This window comes from Pleurodeles waltl, chromosome 7, assembly GCF_031143425.1.
Source record: "Pleurodeles waltl isolate 20211129_DDA chromosome 7, aPleWal1.hap1.20221129, whole genome shotgun sequence".
Classification (NCBI taxonomy): Eukaryota; Metazoa; Chordata; class Amphibia; order Caudata; family Salamandridae; genus Pleurodeles; species Pleurodeles waltl.
Window position 1 is genome coordinate 769494698 of NC_090446.1, and position 20052 is coordinate 769514749.

Consider the following 20052-nt stretch of genomic DNA (forward strand, 5'->3'; position numbering starts at 1 on the left):
TAGATCGACAAACACAATCAAGTGCTTTCGTTTAAATAGCACATCATAGTCTGTCCTTAGTTTATGTTGCATTCTCAAGTGTACAAAGGCAAGCATTGCATTTGAGACCATGCTGACCTCATCAATGTCTAGAAGTTTCAATTTCTTCAGTACTCTTGAGACTTTATGACAAGCTTCACGTGATAATTTGGTGCTCCAGTTTGTTGTTGTTTTCCTCGGGCAGCATGAGAAGTTGATGTAAAGTAATTCCTTTAATGTTGTGGGCAGCTAATCCAGTCGGTCTGCTACAATACATGATAAATGACAATCTGTAATATTCTGTAGGAAAGCAGTGAGAACCTATATTAAAAACCCTTTACTGATGCCAGCTCAGCTAGCTGACATACAATAGTATTGGCTTAAATCATGTACATGCACACTGTTTCTTCTCATGAAGGAATCCATGTTCAACTCTGCCTTTTACCTCTGTAAATATTTATTTTTGCTCTTCATTTAGTTGTCCAAGTAACTGTTCCAAATCAACACTTTCCTGTCTTGCTTGTTGCATTGCAGTCTTCACCCCATTCATGGCAATGACAGCTTCATTTTCAATAATTGGTTGTCCAAGAGGATCTTGACTTAGAGGTTCTGAATTTTGATTGCTTTGTGAACTCTCCTTAGCTATGTCATCAACAATCTTTACTTCCTGTTCAATCTCATCATTTAACATCCTCAAATAGTTTGCAAATACTGAACACTGAATGCTGTCCTTTGCAGCATTTAATGAATCTTTTTAGCAGTGAGTAATTCCAATTCAGAACGCCAAAGCTTGAACAGTTGTAGAAGTGCCAAATAGAAAAACTCTCTTTTATCAGGACTTTAGAAACTAAGGGCCTGAGTAGGACCATGGCAGAGGGAATTACTCCGTCCCAAATGTGACGGATATCCCGTCCGCCGTATTACAAGTTCCATAGGATATAACAGAACTTGTAATACAGCGGGAGGGATCTCAGTCACATTTGGGATGGAGTAATCCCCTTCGCCAAGTTCCTAATCAGGCCCTAAGATTTCTGTGGGCAATTGGATTGTCTTCTGTGTGTCGTAACAGACAACCTATGCAACCAACTACTACATAATTCCCGTCATCTACATTTTCTGTTACACTGTTTCTATATCTGTAGTGTTAAAGTATTTAAAAAAGACACATGTTTTCAAGAAGTCAAGACTCCTTCTTGGAAAGCAGGTGTCCAAAATATTTGTTTTGACAATATTTGTACTTTCCGGGCCCAACTTGGAGAGGTACTACATTTCTGGAAAAGACTTTTAACACTCTATTTCACGTACTTGCCAGGCCTAGACTTACCCAGACAATTCCTCTTGACTTTCAGTACAAACTAACTGAGCTCAACCGATCACAGCACTTATAGGAATCAATTTCCCTGGTTGAAAGCATCTTCAAACTGAAGCTGTACAATTTCTTGGTTATAGACTTTTCAGCAGAAATCTCCACCAACATCGCCTTCATCTCCGTCTTCTCTAATTTTGTTACGTAGGAAGTCACATAACAGGCAACAACTGTGGAGTTATCTGCAACAAACTGAATATCCATCACTTGTTGTTTTTGCTTTATCCATATAGGAACACTATTTGAGATGGATTATAGTCAATAATATATTTGGAGGTCTCTGTTCTTCTAAGGATTTATGTGTTTTTCAGTGATTTTTGAGTAACTGTAAGTCTCACTTCAGATACAAAACTGTTGACACTTCCTTTGGAAATTACTGGTCTTGGAAATCCAAAACAGCACTTTGTGTAAAGAGTTCCTTTAGCCATGTATTTTCACCAACAGTATTTCCCACATCTATATGTTTGAAAGTGCAGAACTTGCTGCTTCAGGCTTTTTTTCCTCACTGCCTTCCAGGATGACACGTCACATGCTGTTCTATGAAAGAGAATGCAGAGTCATCACTGTCTATTCCAAATTTTGTGCATCTTTTATTCATAACAGCATGTGAATATGAGGAGCACCTCTTGCATCCCACTCTTCACGGCAGAAGAAATAAGTAACTTATCAAAGAGGTGGATTTGTTTTGTTGCAGATGAAGGACAGCCTTGAAACCTGTGACTGAAATACCTACAAACATTAGCAGGATCCAAAGGGCAAAGTTCTCCTGCTGTCTTCAAATTGATGTCCTTAATGTTTGAGTCTGCATCTCTCAAAAATGCAAATAAGTCATCTCAAGCATACTCTACACAACTGAGTGTGACAAACCAAGTAGGTGCATCTAAATTTCGCAACACACATTTCAGTTCATCATGGCGACAATATCAATACTCGTTGGTCCTATGTTTGTATGTTGTCAAATCAATCAAATTGCAACTTTTCATCTTTTGCATGAACATTGTCAACACATTTTTTTGCAGAGAGATTTTGTACATTAACTCATGTCATCCTTATGTGGTTTACAAAATATGCTAGTTGGGGTAAATCACTCTCAAATAACAGATGGAATTTATATGGAAAACATTGACAAAATCTAGGGTACTCTGAATATAATCCGGTTGGCCTATGCTCAGCTGCTGGTATTTGTACGGGGCATTCATCATACCGGCCATCTACTCCATTTGGAAATAGTTTTGTAAAACAGCGAACCTCTAGACCTTTGTCCCACACACTCACTGGAGCTCCTTTTGTTTGATCTATTTGAAAGAGATCAATAGCATCGCTAATAACTTCTTTAGAAAGGAGTGGATCGATACTATAGTGTTCATATAATTCTTCTAGTTTAGTTCTATCCACTTTTTCGATCTATCCACTTGAGGGTAATAGTTCATCCTCCATACAACTTCTATGTCCAACAACACCTACATCTTTGTAATACATATTATTTTGTTTCAGGTATAATGTAGCTTTTTTTACTTTATTAACATCCACCATCTCTTGCCAGGTTTTTTGTTTTTAGTAGGCACACCATTTACTAGAATGATAAATGGTTCACCTATATCTCTCTCTTCACCCATAATTTGAATATTCCATTTACAATCTAATGGCAAGTAGACATCTCTACCTTTAAGGCCTTTCTGTAGCTCTGTTGGGGGTAGTTTCCCAGTCTTTAGTTCCATACAAACTATTGTTCGAAAAGGGTGCATAGGCTGTATCAGTATTGCTTCATATATATTTAAATCTCTAACTTCTTCTGGAATTTGTATTGCTCTGGTAGGCATTATGTTATCCCCTAATGTATCATAGCAATTTATACGTATAATTTGCTGTGCTGACAAATCAAAGCCTTCCTCTACAAATAGACTACATAAAATTCTTGCCACTTATCTCTGTTCTCTTGTTCAGTCTTTAAGAACAAAACTACAATTGTGTTTGGCTTTTGTAGTGAGTGCATCAACAAAACTAATACAAACAAAATCTGGTTTCTCTGAAGAAACTGTGTTAATACTTATACCTGTGTTCTGTTCTTCTACACCTGCACATACCAACTCCTCTCTTTCCCTAGACTCCTATTTATAGCCAAGGAAATTAAGCTGAATATCTTCACCAACTTTTTCTACCTCTGGTACTGTACCATAAAATAGAGCTCTATTAATTACTCCTAAACTTAAGGCAGGAGTTTTTACAAAGTAAAGTCTCCTAACTAAATTTTCAATTTTCTCTACCCTATGTTCTTTTTCACTCTCATATTTAAGCAGATAGTATTGTTGCTTCTATTTCTTTCTTCTTTCTCTCTTGTCCAGCATTGTAATTCTTCTTCTTCAAACACAAGTAGATATCTGGAACACAAATAAAGAATACATTTACCTCTATAGAACATAGTATTTCACTAGGTACTATAAGCAAGTAACTAACTATATAGGTGGTCATTTTGGTGTCTAAAAGGCTGTATAAGTGTATCAGTACAGATCTATAAATGTGTAAATGAATTAGTATATGGATAGGTGATTAGTTGTTCCAGTACTTCAGTATATGTTAAGTGAGTGTATCAGTGGGTCCCTGAGTGTCTGACTGGTTATGTAATGAACTATGCTGTTGTGTAACCGGCTATCATGTTAACTCTATGGATTTCTAAATGGTGACGCAAGTGACTATGTGCATTGCTAACCTGCTGTGTTACTCACAGTAGGGACATCAAACTCTGTGTACAACACCTCTCTTACTAATAGATATATAAGTGCTCTGTAGAGGTGTTCTTGGATATATGTGTTGCTGTGTGACTGGCTGTATAAATGGCTTTATGGTTTTGTACATAGAGATGTCAGTAACTGCATGAATATGCAACTGGATGTCTACCTGAGTGTATGGATGTATACACCTGTTTGTAACTTACTGACTTTTGAGTAAATCTGCCACTACCTGCATGGGAGTGTGAATAAATGACTATGTAGGATGATGTATATGTTAGTTAATGGTTTTTTTCAGTCATTTAGTTACTATGGCTATTTCTGTAATGAGTACATAACAAGGGTTCTAGAAGTGTAACTACGTGTTACAGTGTAGTGTTTACATTCAGTGTAGTAGGCACTGTAAGTCCCTCAGAATGCATGTTTAAATGTATATATGAGTTACAGCATACATGGGTGAGTAGATATGTTTGTACTTGAGCATACATTTGTGAAAGTGCATCAGTGCTTCTCTCTGTGTGTGACTTGATATGTAACGGACTATATCAATGAATAATTCACTGTCTTACTAACTATATACCTCTATTAACGCATATGCAAATGCCTCTACGGATTGGTTACTGGCTGTGGTAGTGGCTGTAGTAGTATTTAACTGTGTGTGCTTATAGGTGTGTTAGTGCAACATATATAAGTATTCTGTAGCTGTCTGAGTGAATATTGAAGTCTCTGCTGCTCCCTGACTAGCTCAATAAGTGGCTCCATGGTTTTCTAAATAGGTATGTCAGTAGCTGCACTGGTAGGTGAATGGATGTATGAGTGCCTGGGACATAACGGTTACGTCCTGAGTAGCACCGCTCGGGTGCCCAGGACGTAACCTTTATGTCCTTGTATGGGCCCTTGGGTGAACTCACTAGACACCACAGAGTTTTTTTTATTTTATTTTTTTAAATGAAGAATGGAAGTGACCCCTTGAGTAAGGGTCGCTCTCTTGGGGGGCAAATATGTATTATGCCACTAGACACCAGGGAGTTTTTTTTTTTTCACACCAAAAGGATGAAGGGGAGCGTCCCCTCTTTGTTTGTTTACCTTTTTTACAGGAGGGAAGCGACCCCCTAGACAGGGGTCGCTCCCCTGGGGGGCAAATTTATTACAGGCCATTTCTGCCCCCCTTGGGGGCAGATCGGCCTATTTCTATTAGGTCCATCTGCCCCCAGAGGGAGCAGAAATGACTTAGGCACCAGGGATTGGTGTGTGTGTGTGTGTGTGTTTGATTTTGGGGGGCAAGGGGGACAGAAAGCCCACCAGAGACCCGGGAAGATTTATTTTTCAAAAAAAGAGTGTGGGGGTATGGCCATACCCCTATGCCAAATAAATGGGGACAAAGTTGTTCTGCCCACCGGTGGGCAGATGGGGCAATTACCCTTGATCCACTACCTGGGGGTGGAGGGACAGAAAGCCTACTAATTGCCAGGGAATTAAAAAAAATAGTGCGGTGGTGGCTACCAACCAGTATGGGCATGGTTATGCCCCCACCCCAACAGAAGGGGGTAACAATCTTTCAGCTCTCCCTCCACACACTAAAAGATCTTATCCCAACAATAAGCAAGAAGACATTTGATTATTTTGGGTTTTGGTTTTTGGTTTTACATTTGGGCCATGAGAGCTTGTCTAACTCTCAAAATCATCCCCCTTGGAAAGGTGAGAGCTGCACTTTTTGGACTTTGGGACACTACCATGTAGAAAAATCTATGAGACCTAGGCAAATCTGAAAACTAAACATCTGGGTGAGTCCAAGGTGTTGTGCTTCACATGTACCCCACACCATTTTCTTACCCGCAATGCCCTGCAAACCTCCAACTTTGCTTCAAATCACACATTTTCCCCACAATTTTGTGATGGAACCTTCCGGAATCTGCAGGAAGCCACAAAATTCCTACCACCCAGCACTGTCGCATCTATAACGATAAAAATTCCGCCCCATTTGTCAGCCTAAAAACGTTCGTTTTCAAACTGCCCTTTTGGACCCGCTGTGGTTCCCCCTCATTTTCTACATGTTTTTGCTCTTCCCTGTCACAGGCACTTGGCCCACCTTCGCAAGTGAGGTATCATTTTTACTGGAAGACTGAGGGGAACGTTGGGTGGTAGGAAATTTGTGTCGGTGCGGTAATCCCACACAGAAATGTGGGAAAAATTTGATCTTTTAGCTAAATTGAGGTTTGCTGCTGATTCTGGGTAAGAAAACTCTGGGGGATCCACGCAAGTCACACCTCCATGGACTCCCTTGGGTGTCTAGTTTTCAGAAATGTTTGGGTTTGGTAGGTTTCAATAGATGACTGTTGAGCCCAGGACCAAAAATGCAGGTGCCCTCCATTGCAAAAACAGGTAGTTTTGTATTTGATAATTTTGATGTGTTCACATAGTGTTTTGGGGCATTTCCTTTCACGGGCACTAGGCCTACCCACACAAATGAGGTACCATTTGTATCGGGAGACCTGGGGAAAAGCTGGGTAGATGGAAGTTTGTGGCTCCCCTCAGATTCCAGAACTTTGCAGCACCAAAACATGAGGAAAAAGTGTTTTTTGCTAATTTCTGAGGTTTTCTAAGGATTCTGGGTAACAGAAACGGGTGAGAGTATGACAAGTTACCCCATTCTGAATTCCTCAACATGTCTAGTTTTAACAAATGTATAGGCTTGTTAGGATTCCCTAGGTGCCGGCTGAGCTAGAGGCCAAAATACACAGCTACGCACTATGCAAAAAACAGGTCCGTTATCTTTGGGAATATTTGATGTGTCTACGTTGCGTTTTGGGGCATTTCCTGTAGCCGGCACTAGGCCTACCCACACAAGTGAGGTACCATTTTATCGAGAGACTTGGGGGAATGCTGGGTGGAAGAAAATTTGTGGCTCCTCTCAGATTCCATAACTTTCTATCACCGAAATGTGAGGAAAATGTGTTTTTTTGCAAAATTTTGAGGTTTGCAAAGGATTCTGGATAACAGATCCTGGTGAAAGCCCCACAAGTCACCCCATTCTGAATTCCCCTAGGTGTCTAGTTTTCAACAATGTATAGGTTTGCTATGTTTCCCTAGGTGCCGGCTGAGCTAGAGGCCAAAATACACAGCTACGCACTATGCAAAAAACAGGTCAGTTTTCTTTGGGAAAATGTGATGTGTCCATGTTGCATTTTGGGCCATTTCCGGTCGCGGGCACTAGGCCTACCCACACAAGGGAGGTACCATTTTATTGGAAGACTTGGGGAAATGCTGGGTGGAAGGAAATTTGTGGTTGCTCTCAGATTCCATAACTTTCTGTCACCGAAATGTGAGGAAAAAGTGTTTTTTTGCCAAATTTTGAGGTTTGCAAAGGATTCTGGATAACAGAACCTGGTGAAAGTCCCACAAGCTACCCCGTTCTGAATTGCCCTAGGTGTCTAGTTTTCAACAATGTATAGGTTTGCTAGGTTTCCCTAGGTGCTGGCTGAGCTAGAGGCCAAAGTCGATTGCTAGGCACTTTGCAAAAAACAGGTAAGTTTTCTTTGGGAAAATGTGATGTGTCCACGTTGTGTTTTGAGGCATTTTGTGTCGCAGGCGTTAGGCCTACCCACACAAGTGAGGTACCATTTTTATTGGGAGACTTGGGGAATGCTGGGTGGAAGGAAATTCGTGACTCCTCTCAGATTCCATAACTTTCTGTCACCGAAATGTGAGGAAAAAGTGTTTTTTGTGCTAAATTTTGAGGTTTGCAAAGGATTCTAGGTAACAGAACCTAGTTAGAGCCCCACAAGTCACCCCATTCCAGATTCCCCTAGGTGTCTACTTTTGAGAAATGCAGAGGTTTGGTAGGTTTCCCTAGATGTCGGCTGAGCTAGAGGCCAAAATCTACAGCTAGGCACTTTCCAAAAAACATGTCAGATTTCAATGTAAAAATGTGCTGTGTCCATGTTGTGTTTCCTGTAGCGGGCACTAGGCCTACCCACACAATTGAGGTACCATTTTTATCAGGAGACTTAGGGGAACACAGAATAGCAGAACAAGTGTTATTGCCCCTTGTCTTTCTCTACATTTTTTCCTTCCAAATGTAAAACAGTGTGTAAACTGCCCTGTAATTCCCATGCTAGTATGGGGACCCCGGAATTCAGAGATGTGCAAATAACCATTGTTTCTCAACACCTTATCTTGTGCCCATTTTCGAAATATAAAGGTTTACTTGATACCTATTTTTCACTCCTTATATTTCACCAAATGAATTGCTGTATACCCGATATACAATGAAAACCCATTGCAAGGTGCAGCTCCTTTTTTGGCTCTGGGTACCTAGAGTTCTTGATGAACCTTCAAGCCCTATATTTCCCCACAACCAGAAGAGTCCAGCAGACGTAACAGTATATTGCTTTTGGAAATTTGACATCACAGGAAAACGTTACAGAGTAAAATGTGGAGAAAAATGGCTGTTTTTTAAGCTCAATGTAAAAAAATTTTTAATTTCAGCTCTTATTATCAGTAAGGAAACCTTGTACGACCTACACAAATGACCCCTTGCTAAATTCAGAATTTTGTCTAGGTTTCAGAAATGTTTAGCTGTCCGGGATCCAGCATTGGTTTCACACCCATTTCTGTCACTAACTGGAAGGAGGCTAAAAGCACACAAAATAGTAAAAATGGGGTATGTCCCAGTAAAATGCCATAATTGTGTTAAAAAATGTGGTTTTCCGATTCAAATCTGCCTGTTCCCGAAAGCTGGAAAGATGGTGAGTTTAGCATTGTAAATCCCTTGTTCATGCCATTTTCAGGGCAAAAACCACAAGCCTTCTTCTGCATGCCTTTTTTCCCATTATTTTTTTTTTAAAAACAACATCTTTGCTGTATTTAGGCTAATTTCTTGGTCTCCTCCAGGGGAACCCCCAAACTCTAGGTAACTATAGAATCCCCAGGATGTTGGAAAAAGAGGACACACATTTGGCGTGGGTAGCCTATGTGGACAAAATGTTATGAGGGCCTAAGAGCTAACTGCCCCAAATAGCCAAAAAAAGGCCTGGCACCTGAGAGGGGGAAAGGCCTGGCAGGGAAGGGGTTAATATCATCATATACCCTACCTTTTAGTTTCCCTTATATTCTTAAATGCATCCTACACACTTTATTCAACCTTATGTACACACACATATTTTCTTTTAAACATTTTCTTTTTCAAAACATACATCCTAACTTACATACCTGGTAAATTTGTTTGTTGAATTGCAATTTTGTTTTGTCAGGATCAGTTAGAATTTCTTCTCACTGAAAATGTGATCTCTGAAGCACAAGAATGGTATACCACTCTCATGCAAAGGAACCTTTAATGGCAAACTGTTCAACTTTGCTTTCAGGGTTACTCATGTAGAAAACAAATTGCAACCTTCCTTTCATATTTGAATATTCTTATACCATTTCTGAATGGTCAGTCTTTTTAAAGTTTTCTAAGACTCCTGTGAAGATGCCTAATTTGGTAGGGGTTTTGGACAGATCTACTGCAGTGTCAGCACAGCCCCCATACAAATTCACGGTGCATCCACAGATCCAGAAGGGAGCCCGTAAATCCTTTTCATAATCTGCTGATAAACAATGCCATTTATATTCCACCTGGTATCAATGACTATATTTTAACCCAAACACTCCATATTCAGCATTTCTTCTAATACCACTCTCCTTTCATGTTGACATGCTAGTCTTTTTTGTTCCCTTGCCCCGATATTATTGTCCCACAGCGACCAAGTTTGAAACATTTTCTGCTAGCACTAGGTCAAAAGTTCAGAATACTTTCTGAGAGCAGTATTCTAACGTCTAAACCAATTGTAGCCAGTGTGGTTGAGTGTATGGAATTATAAGCATTTTCCAAACACCATTACTTTTTTGTTATTTCTCCAAAACCAATCACACATGTTCTTACTTTTATCTCAATATCAATTTAGGTGCTATCCTCCATTTTACCTGCCTTACATTTTAAATAGGTCTCATTCAAATGCAGTGTTCTCTGGTCTGCAACTCCAGTTTTCCTCCCAAGTGAGTGTGAATTATTTGTCATAGTTATGTGTTTTGGGCCAGAGAGAATGCTAGAAAGAGTGGCATTGACAAGGACCTGGGTTTATCTAATGTGGGTGTTACTTAGGTGGAAAGCATTATGAATTGTCAACATCAAGGACTCATGAATGTGCACTGCAGTGGCAATGACATAGGCACAACTACTGTGGTAGGACTGGAAATCCTAATGAAGGATACTGCTGGTAAATTCAAGGCCATTTTCCCACACACTGCCTTGGTATTCTCAAATATTTGCCAAAGGCACAAGTGGAAATGGTCAACAAAAGTCTGCCCACAGATAGACAAATCCAGAAAACTTGTCAATAAAACTGTTTCTCCATTCCTCAGAGACCACAACATGGGTTCTATATACCACAATAATTTACACTTTGATATGGGTAGTATATAAAGAAATGATGGAGTTCATTTGACAGAGGAAAGCAATAGTGTGCTCCTCCAGAACTTGAAAGACTGCATCCTGTTTTATGTGTAGTTATCATCTATAAGTCATAAACACAACGCTCTTCTCAGAACCAACCTTTTACCAACGACAAGTTTCTTTATTTCTCAATTCCTTTATTTTTAATCTCATTCAGATTTGCGAATCCATCGCAGATTTACAAACCAAAAGCAGTCATTTGATACACACCAGCAACACTTAAGGATGTGTCAGTTGGTATGTAAGTGCATTTGTAAGTGTATGAATAGCTGTATCAATGGCAGTATGGGTCTTTAAGTGTCTGAGTGTGTTTGTAACTTGGTGTGCAAGTGTCTCTGTAGGTCAGTGAGTGAGTGTGTAAGCATCTGTGTGAAACTGTGAGTGGGTGTATGTGTGCATGATTGGGTATGTGAGTAGGTGTGTCAGTGTCCAAGTGAGGCTGTAAGTGGGTGTGTGAATTTCTTAGTGGATCTGTGAGTAGGTGAGTCAGTGTCCGAGTGGGCTGTAAGTGGGTGTGTGAATTTCTTAGTGGATCTGTGAGTAGGTGTGTAAGTGTTTACACGGCTCTCTCAATGGGTGTGAGAGTGTCAGTGCAGGTCTGTGAGCGGGAAAGAGAGTCTCTGAGTGGGTCTGTGAGTGGGTCTGTGAGTGAGTATGACAGTGTCTGACTGGGTCTTTGAGTGGGTTTGAGAGTGTCTGATTAGGTCTCTGGGTGGGAGGGAGAGTGCCTGAGTGGGTCTGTGACTGTGTGTGTCAGAGTGGGTCTCTGGTTGGGTGTGTGAGTATCTGAGTGTGTCTGTCAGTGGGTGTTTAAGTGTCTGCATGACTCTGTGACTTGGTATGTGAATGCCTCAATGGTTCTATGAGTGGATCTGTGACTGGGAGTGTGTGTGCGAGTAGGTCTGTGAGTGGGTGTGTAAGTGTTTGTATGGGTCTGAGACTGGGTGTGTGACTGTCTGAGTGGGTGTGTTAATGGATGTCTGACTGTCCAAGTATGATTGAGAGTGGGTGTGTAAGTGTCTGCATGGCTCTCTGAGTGGGTGTGTAAGTATCTGCGTGGGTCTGTGAGTGAACTTGTGAGTGTCTGCGTGGGTCTGTGAGTGAACTTGCGAGTGTCTGAGTGGATCTGTGAGAAGGTGTGTACATCTCTATGTGGATCTGTGACTGGGTGTGTGTGTAGGCAAGTGGATCTGAGAGTGGGTGTGTAAGTGTCTGCATGGGTCTGTGACTGAGTGTGTGAGTGCCAAGGTGGGTCTTTTAGTGGGTGGGTGAGTGTCCAAGTGGGTCTGAGAGTGGGTGTGTGGGTGTCTTTCAGTGGGTCTCTGAGTGGGTGTGTGAGTGTCTGTGTTGGTCTGTGATTGGATGCGAGAGTGTCTGTATATATAAACAAGAAACCAAGGCCCTTTCAGGGTTAGAGTGACGTAAAAATTATGCAAAAAGCAGACATTTGAGGTGAGCAAATTTAGAGTGTCGCTGGTGTTGCAGGGTGCTCCTTACTAGAGCAGCTCTCCACCTAAAATTGGGAACTTCCCAGAGCTCTCCTTTGTTTTTTGCATATCTATATATATATATATATATATATATATATATATATATATATATTGTAGGAAGGTAGCCTCTTTCTAGCCTTGTTACCCCCACTTTTGGCCTGTTTGCGAGTATGTGTCAGGGTGTTTTTACTGTCTCACTGGGATCCTGCTAGCCAGGGCCCAGAGCTCATAGTGAAAACCCTATATCATCAGTATGTTTGGTATGTGTCACTGGGATCCTACTAGCCAGGACCCCAGTGCTCATAAGTTTGTGGCCATATGTGTTCCCTGTGTGGTGCTTAACTGTATCACCGAGGCTCTGCTAACCAGAATCTCAGTGTTTATGCTCTCTCTGCGTTTCACAATTGTCACTGCAGGCTAGTGACTATCTTCACCAATTCTCATTGGCACACTGGAACACCCTTATAATTCCCTTGTATATGGTACCTAGGTACCCAGGGTATTGGGGTGCCAGGAGATCCCTATAGGCTGCAGCATTTCTTTTGCCACCCATAGGGAGCTCAGACAATTCTTACACAGGACTGCCACTGCAGCCTGAGTGAAATAACGTCCACGTTATTTCACAGCAATTTTTCACTGCACATAAGTAACTTATAAGTCACCTATATGTCTAACCCTCACTTGGTGAAGATTAGGTGCCACGTTACTTAGTGTGTGGGCACCCTGGCAAAAGCCAAGGTGAGCCACATTGTTCAGGGCAAATTCCACGAACTTTGTGAGTGCAGGGACACCATAACATGTGTGCACTACATATGGGTCACTATGTAGCGTCACAATGGTTAACTCCGAACATGGCCATGTAACATGTCTAGGATCATGGAATTGTCACCCCCAATACCACTATGGTATTGGGGGTGACAATTCCATGCATCCCCGCGTCTCTAGCACAGAACCCAGGTACTGCCAAACTGCCTTTCCGGGGTTTCCACTGCAGCTGCTGCTGCTGTGAACCCCTCAGACAGGTTTCTGCCCCGCTGGGGTCTGGGCAGCCCAGTCCCAGGAAGGCAGAACAAAGGATTTCCTCTGAGAGAGGGTGTTACACCCTCTCCCTTTGGAAATAGGTGTAAAGGCCGGCAGAGGAGTAGCCTCCACCAGCCTCTGGAAATGCTTTGATGGGCACAGATGGTGCCCATTTCTGCATAAGCAAGTCTACACCAGTTCAGGGATCCCCCAGCTCTGCTCTGGCGCGAAACTGGACAAAGGAAAGGGGAGTGACCACTCCCCTGACCTGCACCTCCCAGGGGAGGTGCCCAGTGCTCCTCCAGTGTGTCCCAGACCTCTGCCATCTTGGATTCAGAGGTGTTGGGGCACAATGGACTGCTCTGAGTGGCCAGTGCCAGCAGGTGATGTCAGAGACCCCTCCTGATAGGTGCTTACCTCTTTAAGTAGCCAAGCCTCCTTTCTTGGTAGCCAAACCTCCTTTTCTGGCTATTTCGGGTCTCTCCTGTGGGCTATTCCTCAGATAACGAATGCAAGAGCTCACAAGAGTTCCTCTGCACTTCCCTCTTCGACTTCTGCCAAGGATCGACCTTTGACTGCTCCAGGACGCCTGCAAAACCGCAACAAAGTAGCAAGACACTACCAGCAACATTGTAGCGCCTCATCCTGCCGGCTTTCTCGACTGTTTCCTGGTGGTGCATGCTCTGAGGGCTGTCTGCCTTCACCCTGCACTGGAAGCCAAGAAGAAATCCCCCGTGGGTCGACGGAATCTTCCCCTTGCCAACGTAGGCACCAAACTTCTGCATCACCGGTCCTCTGGGTCCCCTCTCATCCTGACGAGAGTGGTCCCTGGAACACAGGAGCTGGGTCCAAGTGTCTCCCACAGTCCAGTGGCCCTTCTGTCCAAAGTTGGTGGAGGTAAGTCCTTGCCTCCCCATGCCAGACAGCAAACCTGTGTACTGCATTATTTGCAGCTGCTCCGTCTTCTGTGCACTTTCCCAAGGATTCATTTGTGCACAGCCTAGCCTGGGTCCCCAGCACTCCGTCCTGCATTGCCCAACTTGCTGAGTTGGTCTCTGACGTCGTGGGACCCTCCTTTGTGACTCTGAGTCGACCGCTGTCCTCAGATCTTCTAAGTGCCTGTTCTGGTACTTCTTCGGGTGCTGCCTGCTTCTGCGGGGGCTCTCTGAGTTCCTGAGTGCCCCCTCTGTCTCTTCCTCCAAGGGGCGACATCCTGGTCCTTCCTGGGCCCAAGCAGCACCCAAAAACCTCAACCACGACTCTTGCGGACAGCAAGGCTTGTTTGTGGTATTTCTGCCTGGAAATACTTCTGCAACCTCCAGCATTCCGTGGGACATCTTCCATCCAAAGGAGAAGTTCCTAGCCCTTTTCGTTGTTGCAGAATCTTTGGCTTCTTCCACCCGGAGGCAGCCCCTTTGCACCTTCATCAGGGGTTTGGTGGGCTCCTGCCCCCCCTGGACACTTTCGTGACTCTTGGACTTGGTCCCCTTCCTTTACAGGTCCTCAGGCGCAGGAATCCGTTTTCAATGTTTTGCTGGTGTTTGTGGTTCTTGCAGAATCCCCTATCATGACTATCCTGTCTTTCTGGGATAGTAGGGTAACTTTACTCCTACTTTTCAGGGTCTTGGGGTGGGGTATTTTGGATACCCTCACTGTTTTCTCACAGTCCCAGCGACCCTCTACAATCTCCCATAGGCCTGGGGTCCATTCGTGATTCGCATTTCACTTTTGGAGTATATGGTTTGTGTTGCCCCTAGGCCTATGTCTACCTACTGCATCCTATTGTGATTCTACATTGTTTGCACTACTTTTCTTACTGTTACTTGCCTGTTTTGGGTTTGTGTACATATAATTTGTGTATATTACTTACCTCCTAAGTGAGGGTATCCTCTGAGATACTTTTGCCATATTGTCACTAAAATAAAGTACCTTTATTTTTAGTAACTCTGAGTATTGTGTTTTCTTATGATATTGTGCTATATGATATAAGTGGTATAGTAGGAGCTTTGCATGTTTCCTAGTTCAGCCTAAGCTGCTTTGCCATAGCTACCTCTATCAGCCTACACTGCTAGAAACACCTCTTATCTACTAATAAGGGATAACTGGACCTGGCACAAGGTGTAAGTACCACAAGGTACCCACTATCAGCCAGGCCAGCCTCCTACATATATACACACATATATATATCTTTTTAATTTGCGGCGCAAATATATACATATTTTTAATTTGCGATCCATCGCAGATTTACACGGGGGGCCATGCTGAGTATGTGGGAATTTTTTTTTAATGCAATTTCTTGTTCATCATACATACTTTTGCCACCTCTGTAACACAGACATGGGGTCATGGAACCTCTACACTGACCCCTTCATGTAAATCACACATTACTTTTCAGCCAATGGGACAGTTTGTCTGATACATAAAATTTCTTGCTGCTAGCCAATCAGGGCCTTGCTTTAGCGCGCAGATCCACCACAGGTGGCTCCACGGAGGATCTGCATCACTAGATATCTATATCTCTTTTTCCTTTAATAACTCTGAAACTAGTGAATGGATTTACACCAAATCACAAAAAGTACGCCTTATGGACCAAGAGCTAGCTTTCTGCCAAATTTGGTGTAATTCCAACCAGGTTTTAGGGAAAGTGCATGTCGAAAACGCATTTTGGTACCCCCCCCTTTCCCAACACCAGTCAAAGTAAGTGGCATACTAGTTTTGAAAATTTCGTGAAGATTTGTCAAATGGCACCAAAGTTATTTGCAAAGCAAAAAAATGATTTTCCTAAGGAAACTAGGTCCTAACTATAACTACCGACTGGTGACATACATACATTATCATTACACATACATATATATAGTGAAAGTCCAAATCGCCACAAAGTAACATGCGCTCACTAGGGTAGCCAAGGTTTTACCATTTATTTCAACACACATATAAATATGTGTGTGTCAATGCTTAATTTGTAAATAAAAAGGTGCTGGTGCCGAAAGCCCTCCTCTTAAGCACACGGCTGCTGCAATTAAATGTGCGAACACGGAATACAGAGGCACGGTAATCCTGAAGCCATCTCTGGGCTCTTCAATCCATATAAAGCCACTCTCTGCCTCTTCCGTTGACTCTGGCAGCTTTCTGCTTTCTCCCTTTCTGACGCTATTTCGTTTTTCCCTTCCTACGTCTTCCCCATAAGTGTCTTTTGCTCGCAGCAAATGCTTGAGGCAGAAGAGTAAGCTCCGGCCCTCAAAAATAAGTGCCGGTGCTCAGCACCAGAAACAACAAGCACAAATTAAGCACTGGTGTGTGTGTGTGTGTTTAACTTACCGTAACTCCTTAGCTGTACTTACCTGTCACGGTACAGGCATGCGTGGTAAATAAATATATATGGTAAAGGATGCATGCTAAAGGCATGCGTGGTAAACACATGCATCCCTTCAAGACTGTTATGTTGTTAGAAAGTCAAGGCTTGTAGGGTACTGAGGAATTTTCGTCATTGCCCCTCAATGCTAGTAGAGAGAGAGTTTGCAACCCTGTTTTTTTCAGCCACTTGAGAATACCTCTGATGAAAGCAACTAAAAACAAACTATTACCTTTTTTCAATGACTCATAGACACATATTTACAGTTTCCACCGTTGAATAATTACTGCAGTAATTGCACAGTAAAGCATACTTACCAGTAATACAAAGAAGACAAAGAATACATATGATATAAAATAAACAGGTCCAAGGATTCGGTTGGCATGTTCAATTGACACAAAGGTAAAATCTCCAAGAATAATGCGAAACTGCGTAAAACTGTGAAGAGAATAAGAAGGAAACAATTGGTAATATATAAAATCAACATCTTCAACATCTTCCAAACTTACAATATAATTACCCAAAAAGATTCTTCAAAGAAGACCTGGGCCCTGGAGAACAAATCAAGAAAACGGTGTCTTGTATGGACAGACTCCAAGTAGTGGCTATATATATTTCCAATTTATGTAGGTTTCTCAACACCACTGCTGTAGCAGCTTTACCCCTAGTAGAGTACACTTTAGGCCTGCCAAGTACAATATTTTTTGCTAACTGATAACTCAGTAAAATACAAGAAAATATCCAGCTAGAAATAGACAATTTCATAACAGTAAGGCTTGTTCCAAGGTGCAGCAGTTTACAAATGATCTGAGTATCCTAATGTATTTTGTGTTCTCAATAACAGACACACAGAGAAAGAGAGGAAAACACTTCACACCACGTCTTCCCTAAAAAATCAATAATCACGAATGGTGTAGTGGCATAGAACTCAAAGTATGATGTTTTGTTTACTTCTGATATGTGAGACCATTTGTCACATCCTTAGATCGTTTCAAGAATGTAGCTCCAATCCAGCAACCGGGATGTTTCCTTAATGGAAAAGGTGGTCTCACACACTAATAGTGCCGTGCTTCATCCTTGACCACCTCTCACCACCCTGGTAGGACAATACAATCAGGGTGGACTCAATCTCTGGGTAAGACCTACACTAGAGGGAGTTCTTATATAAAAACTACTGGATAAAGTCAGGGATCCAGATCTTGGTTAAAATTTCTCCTGGACTACCGGTGTTGTTTATCTTTATTAGTGATGTCCGAGGGTATGATTAAAACACTGTAGGACAGTAATAAGAGCTTAATTACCCTAAGTGTCTACTCTAGCCAACATATTTCTGCCCTCTCTATGAGCCTCAATCGGTCTGGGACTTTTGCCAGAGCTGAGGATCCCTAAAACCTAAACCCATGGTGTATTACCCAAGGAACGGGAAAGGAACTCAGGACCTACCTGAGTGGGAATCAAATTGGAGATACCCTTTATTTGGGGGGCAACAAGCTTTTGGTCTGGAGCAAGGCGATGTCCTTTGTAGTCACACATTCATCAAAAGGTCCTTCGCGTGGTAGCACCTGAGCATTATTACTTCCAGTCGCTTGTCCCATTTGTGTTCTCTTCACATCAAGTGTGTGGAGTGCTCTTTCCACTGGGGATAATGGATTCAGAAAGAACGATTGGAAAGAACTAGAAAGAAAGATTGGAAAGAACTAGCCTGATTGACACAGAAATTGGACATCAGAAAATTGGGATAAGTTCTCACCACCACTCTCTTCATATGGAACACAGTGTAAGGTTCCTGACTAAATAAGGCCTGAATATTACTGGCTCTATGAGCTGACGTAATGGCACCTTTCTGAACTAGATGTTGTACAGATGCCTTAAGTAGCAACTCAAAAGGAGGACCCATGACCTTAGAAAGGAAAACATTAAGCTCCCAAGGTGGAAATGAGGATCTATACGGAGGAAATACATTTGTAATGCGCTCCAAAATAACTTTTACTCAAGGAAAAGGCATTCTAAAATGGGAGGTTTGAGTGTGACCTTTTTCTATAGGCAGTGACTACTGCAAGGCCTATCTTAATCAATTTAAAGTGCAATTCAGATCTTGCTAAGTGCAGAAGATACAGAACTTTCACTTCTTGACATCTGGAGCTATCCTGAATGCTCCAGATGACGACCCTCTTCATCCTTACAGCCTGTTTCCCTCTTTTTATCCTCCCAGATGCCACCTATATTTTCTCTCCTTTTCTGTCTCCCTCTGCACTCTTCCCCTGTGCAATCTCAAACCAATCCCTGATCCACAGTATCCACTCTGCACATGTTTTTTTCTCTCCCTTTCTCTCTCCCTCTGCTCTCTTCCTGTGTGATTTCAAACTGCCCCACTCACCACTCCACTCCACTATATACTCTATTTACTGGCTCTGCTCCCCTTTTTACAGTGTTTTTCCTCTTTACAGCCTGTTTCCCCCAGTTTACCCCACTGCTCTGCCTACCCCATTGCCTTTTCCACTCACAGGCACCTGCCACTTAAATTATGCTAATCAGCCTAACAGCTGTGTACTCTTTAGACTATTGAAATAGTCTTTATCATCCCAATAGTTGCATACTCTTTAGACTATATTCAAAATGAATTTTTAGAGCTATGTAGCAAAATTTATTTTGGTAACAGCCTGTACTTGTGTTAATTGTAAAGGTTTGTGATTTTTGCGCAATCCCAGCCACAATTAACTAAGGTTTACTGCTACAAAACCCAGTTTCTCTCCTCTCCCCTCAATTTTCACTCTTCCTATCGGCACTTATGGACACAGTTTGTGGATTATTAAGCAGACTACACCACTCCTCTGGTGCACTCATTTGAGGGTTCCTGGGCAACCACTTAGCTGGGCCTGAAGCTGAACCTAAGAGGCTGGCTGTAGGAAAATGCCATTGTTGGCATAGTTACCCCCTAACTTTTTGCCTTTTGTTGAGACTAGTTATGATTGAAAGTGTGCTGGACCCTGCTAACCGGGACCCAGCACCAGTGTTCTTTCCATCAAACCGTAGCTTTGTCTCCACAGTTGGGACAGCCCTGGCACACAGGTAAGTCCCTTGTAAATGGTACCGCTGGTACCAAGGGGCCTTTGGCCAGGGAAGGTCTCTACGGGCTGCAGCATGTATTATGCCACCCTAGGGACCTCTCACTCAGCACATGCACATGTGCATGTGCTGGTGGGGAGAAAAACACTAAGGGGGTCATTCCAACCCTGGCGGTCGGTGTTAAAGCTGCGGGAAAACGCCAACAGGCTGGCGGTAAAAAAAATGGAATTCCGACCCTGGCGGAAACCGCCAACAAAGACCGCCACTTCAACACACCGCCCGCCATGGCGGGACAAACAAACAGCGCGGCGGTCACCGCCAACAGACAGGCGGGAGTCAATGTACCGCCCACCCTATCACAACCCACCAATCCGCCACCTTTTCCGGGGCGGTAGCCCCGCCGATAAAAACACGGCGGAAACAGCCATTTCGAACGAAAAACGCTCACCTCCATACACCCCACGAGGAATCTGGACAGCATGGAACCCGAACTACACATCTTGCCAGCGATTGTCTTCCTG

General features: G+C 42.7%; 1 protein-coding gene across 1 annotated transcript in view; it reads right to left on the bottom strand.

The window, feature by feature from the left end:
* Window positions 1-1363: 1363 nt before the first annotated feature.
* LOC138246960 (polycystin-2-like protein 2) overlaps window positions 1364-20052 on the bottom strand; it is a 719546-nt gene continuing 700857 nt past the window's right edge. Inside the window, exons 8-9 of the mRNA XM_069201708.1 lie at window positions 16783-16903; window positions 1364-1603 (exon numbers count right to left, since the gene is read on the bottom strand). Coding sequence (XP_069057809.1) covers window positions 1364-1603; window positions 16783-16903 — 361 coding nt within the window. The remainder of the gene's footprint in view (window positions 1604-16782; window positions 16904-20052) is intronic.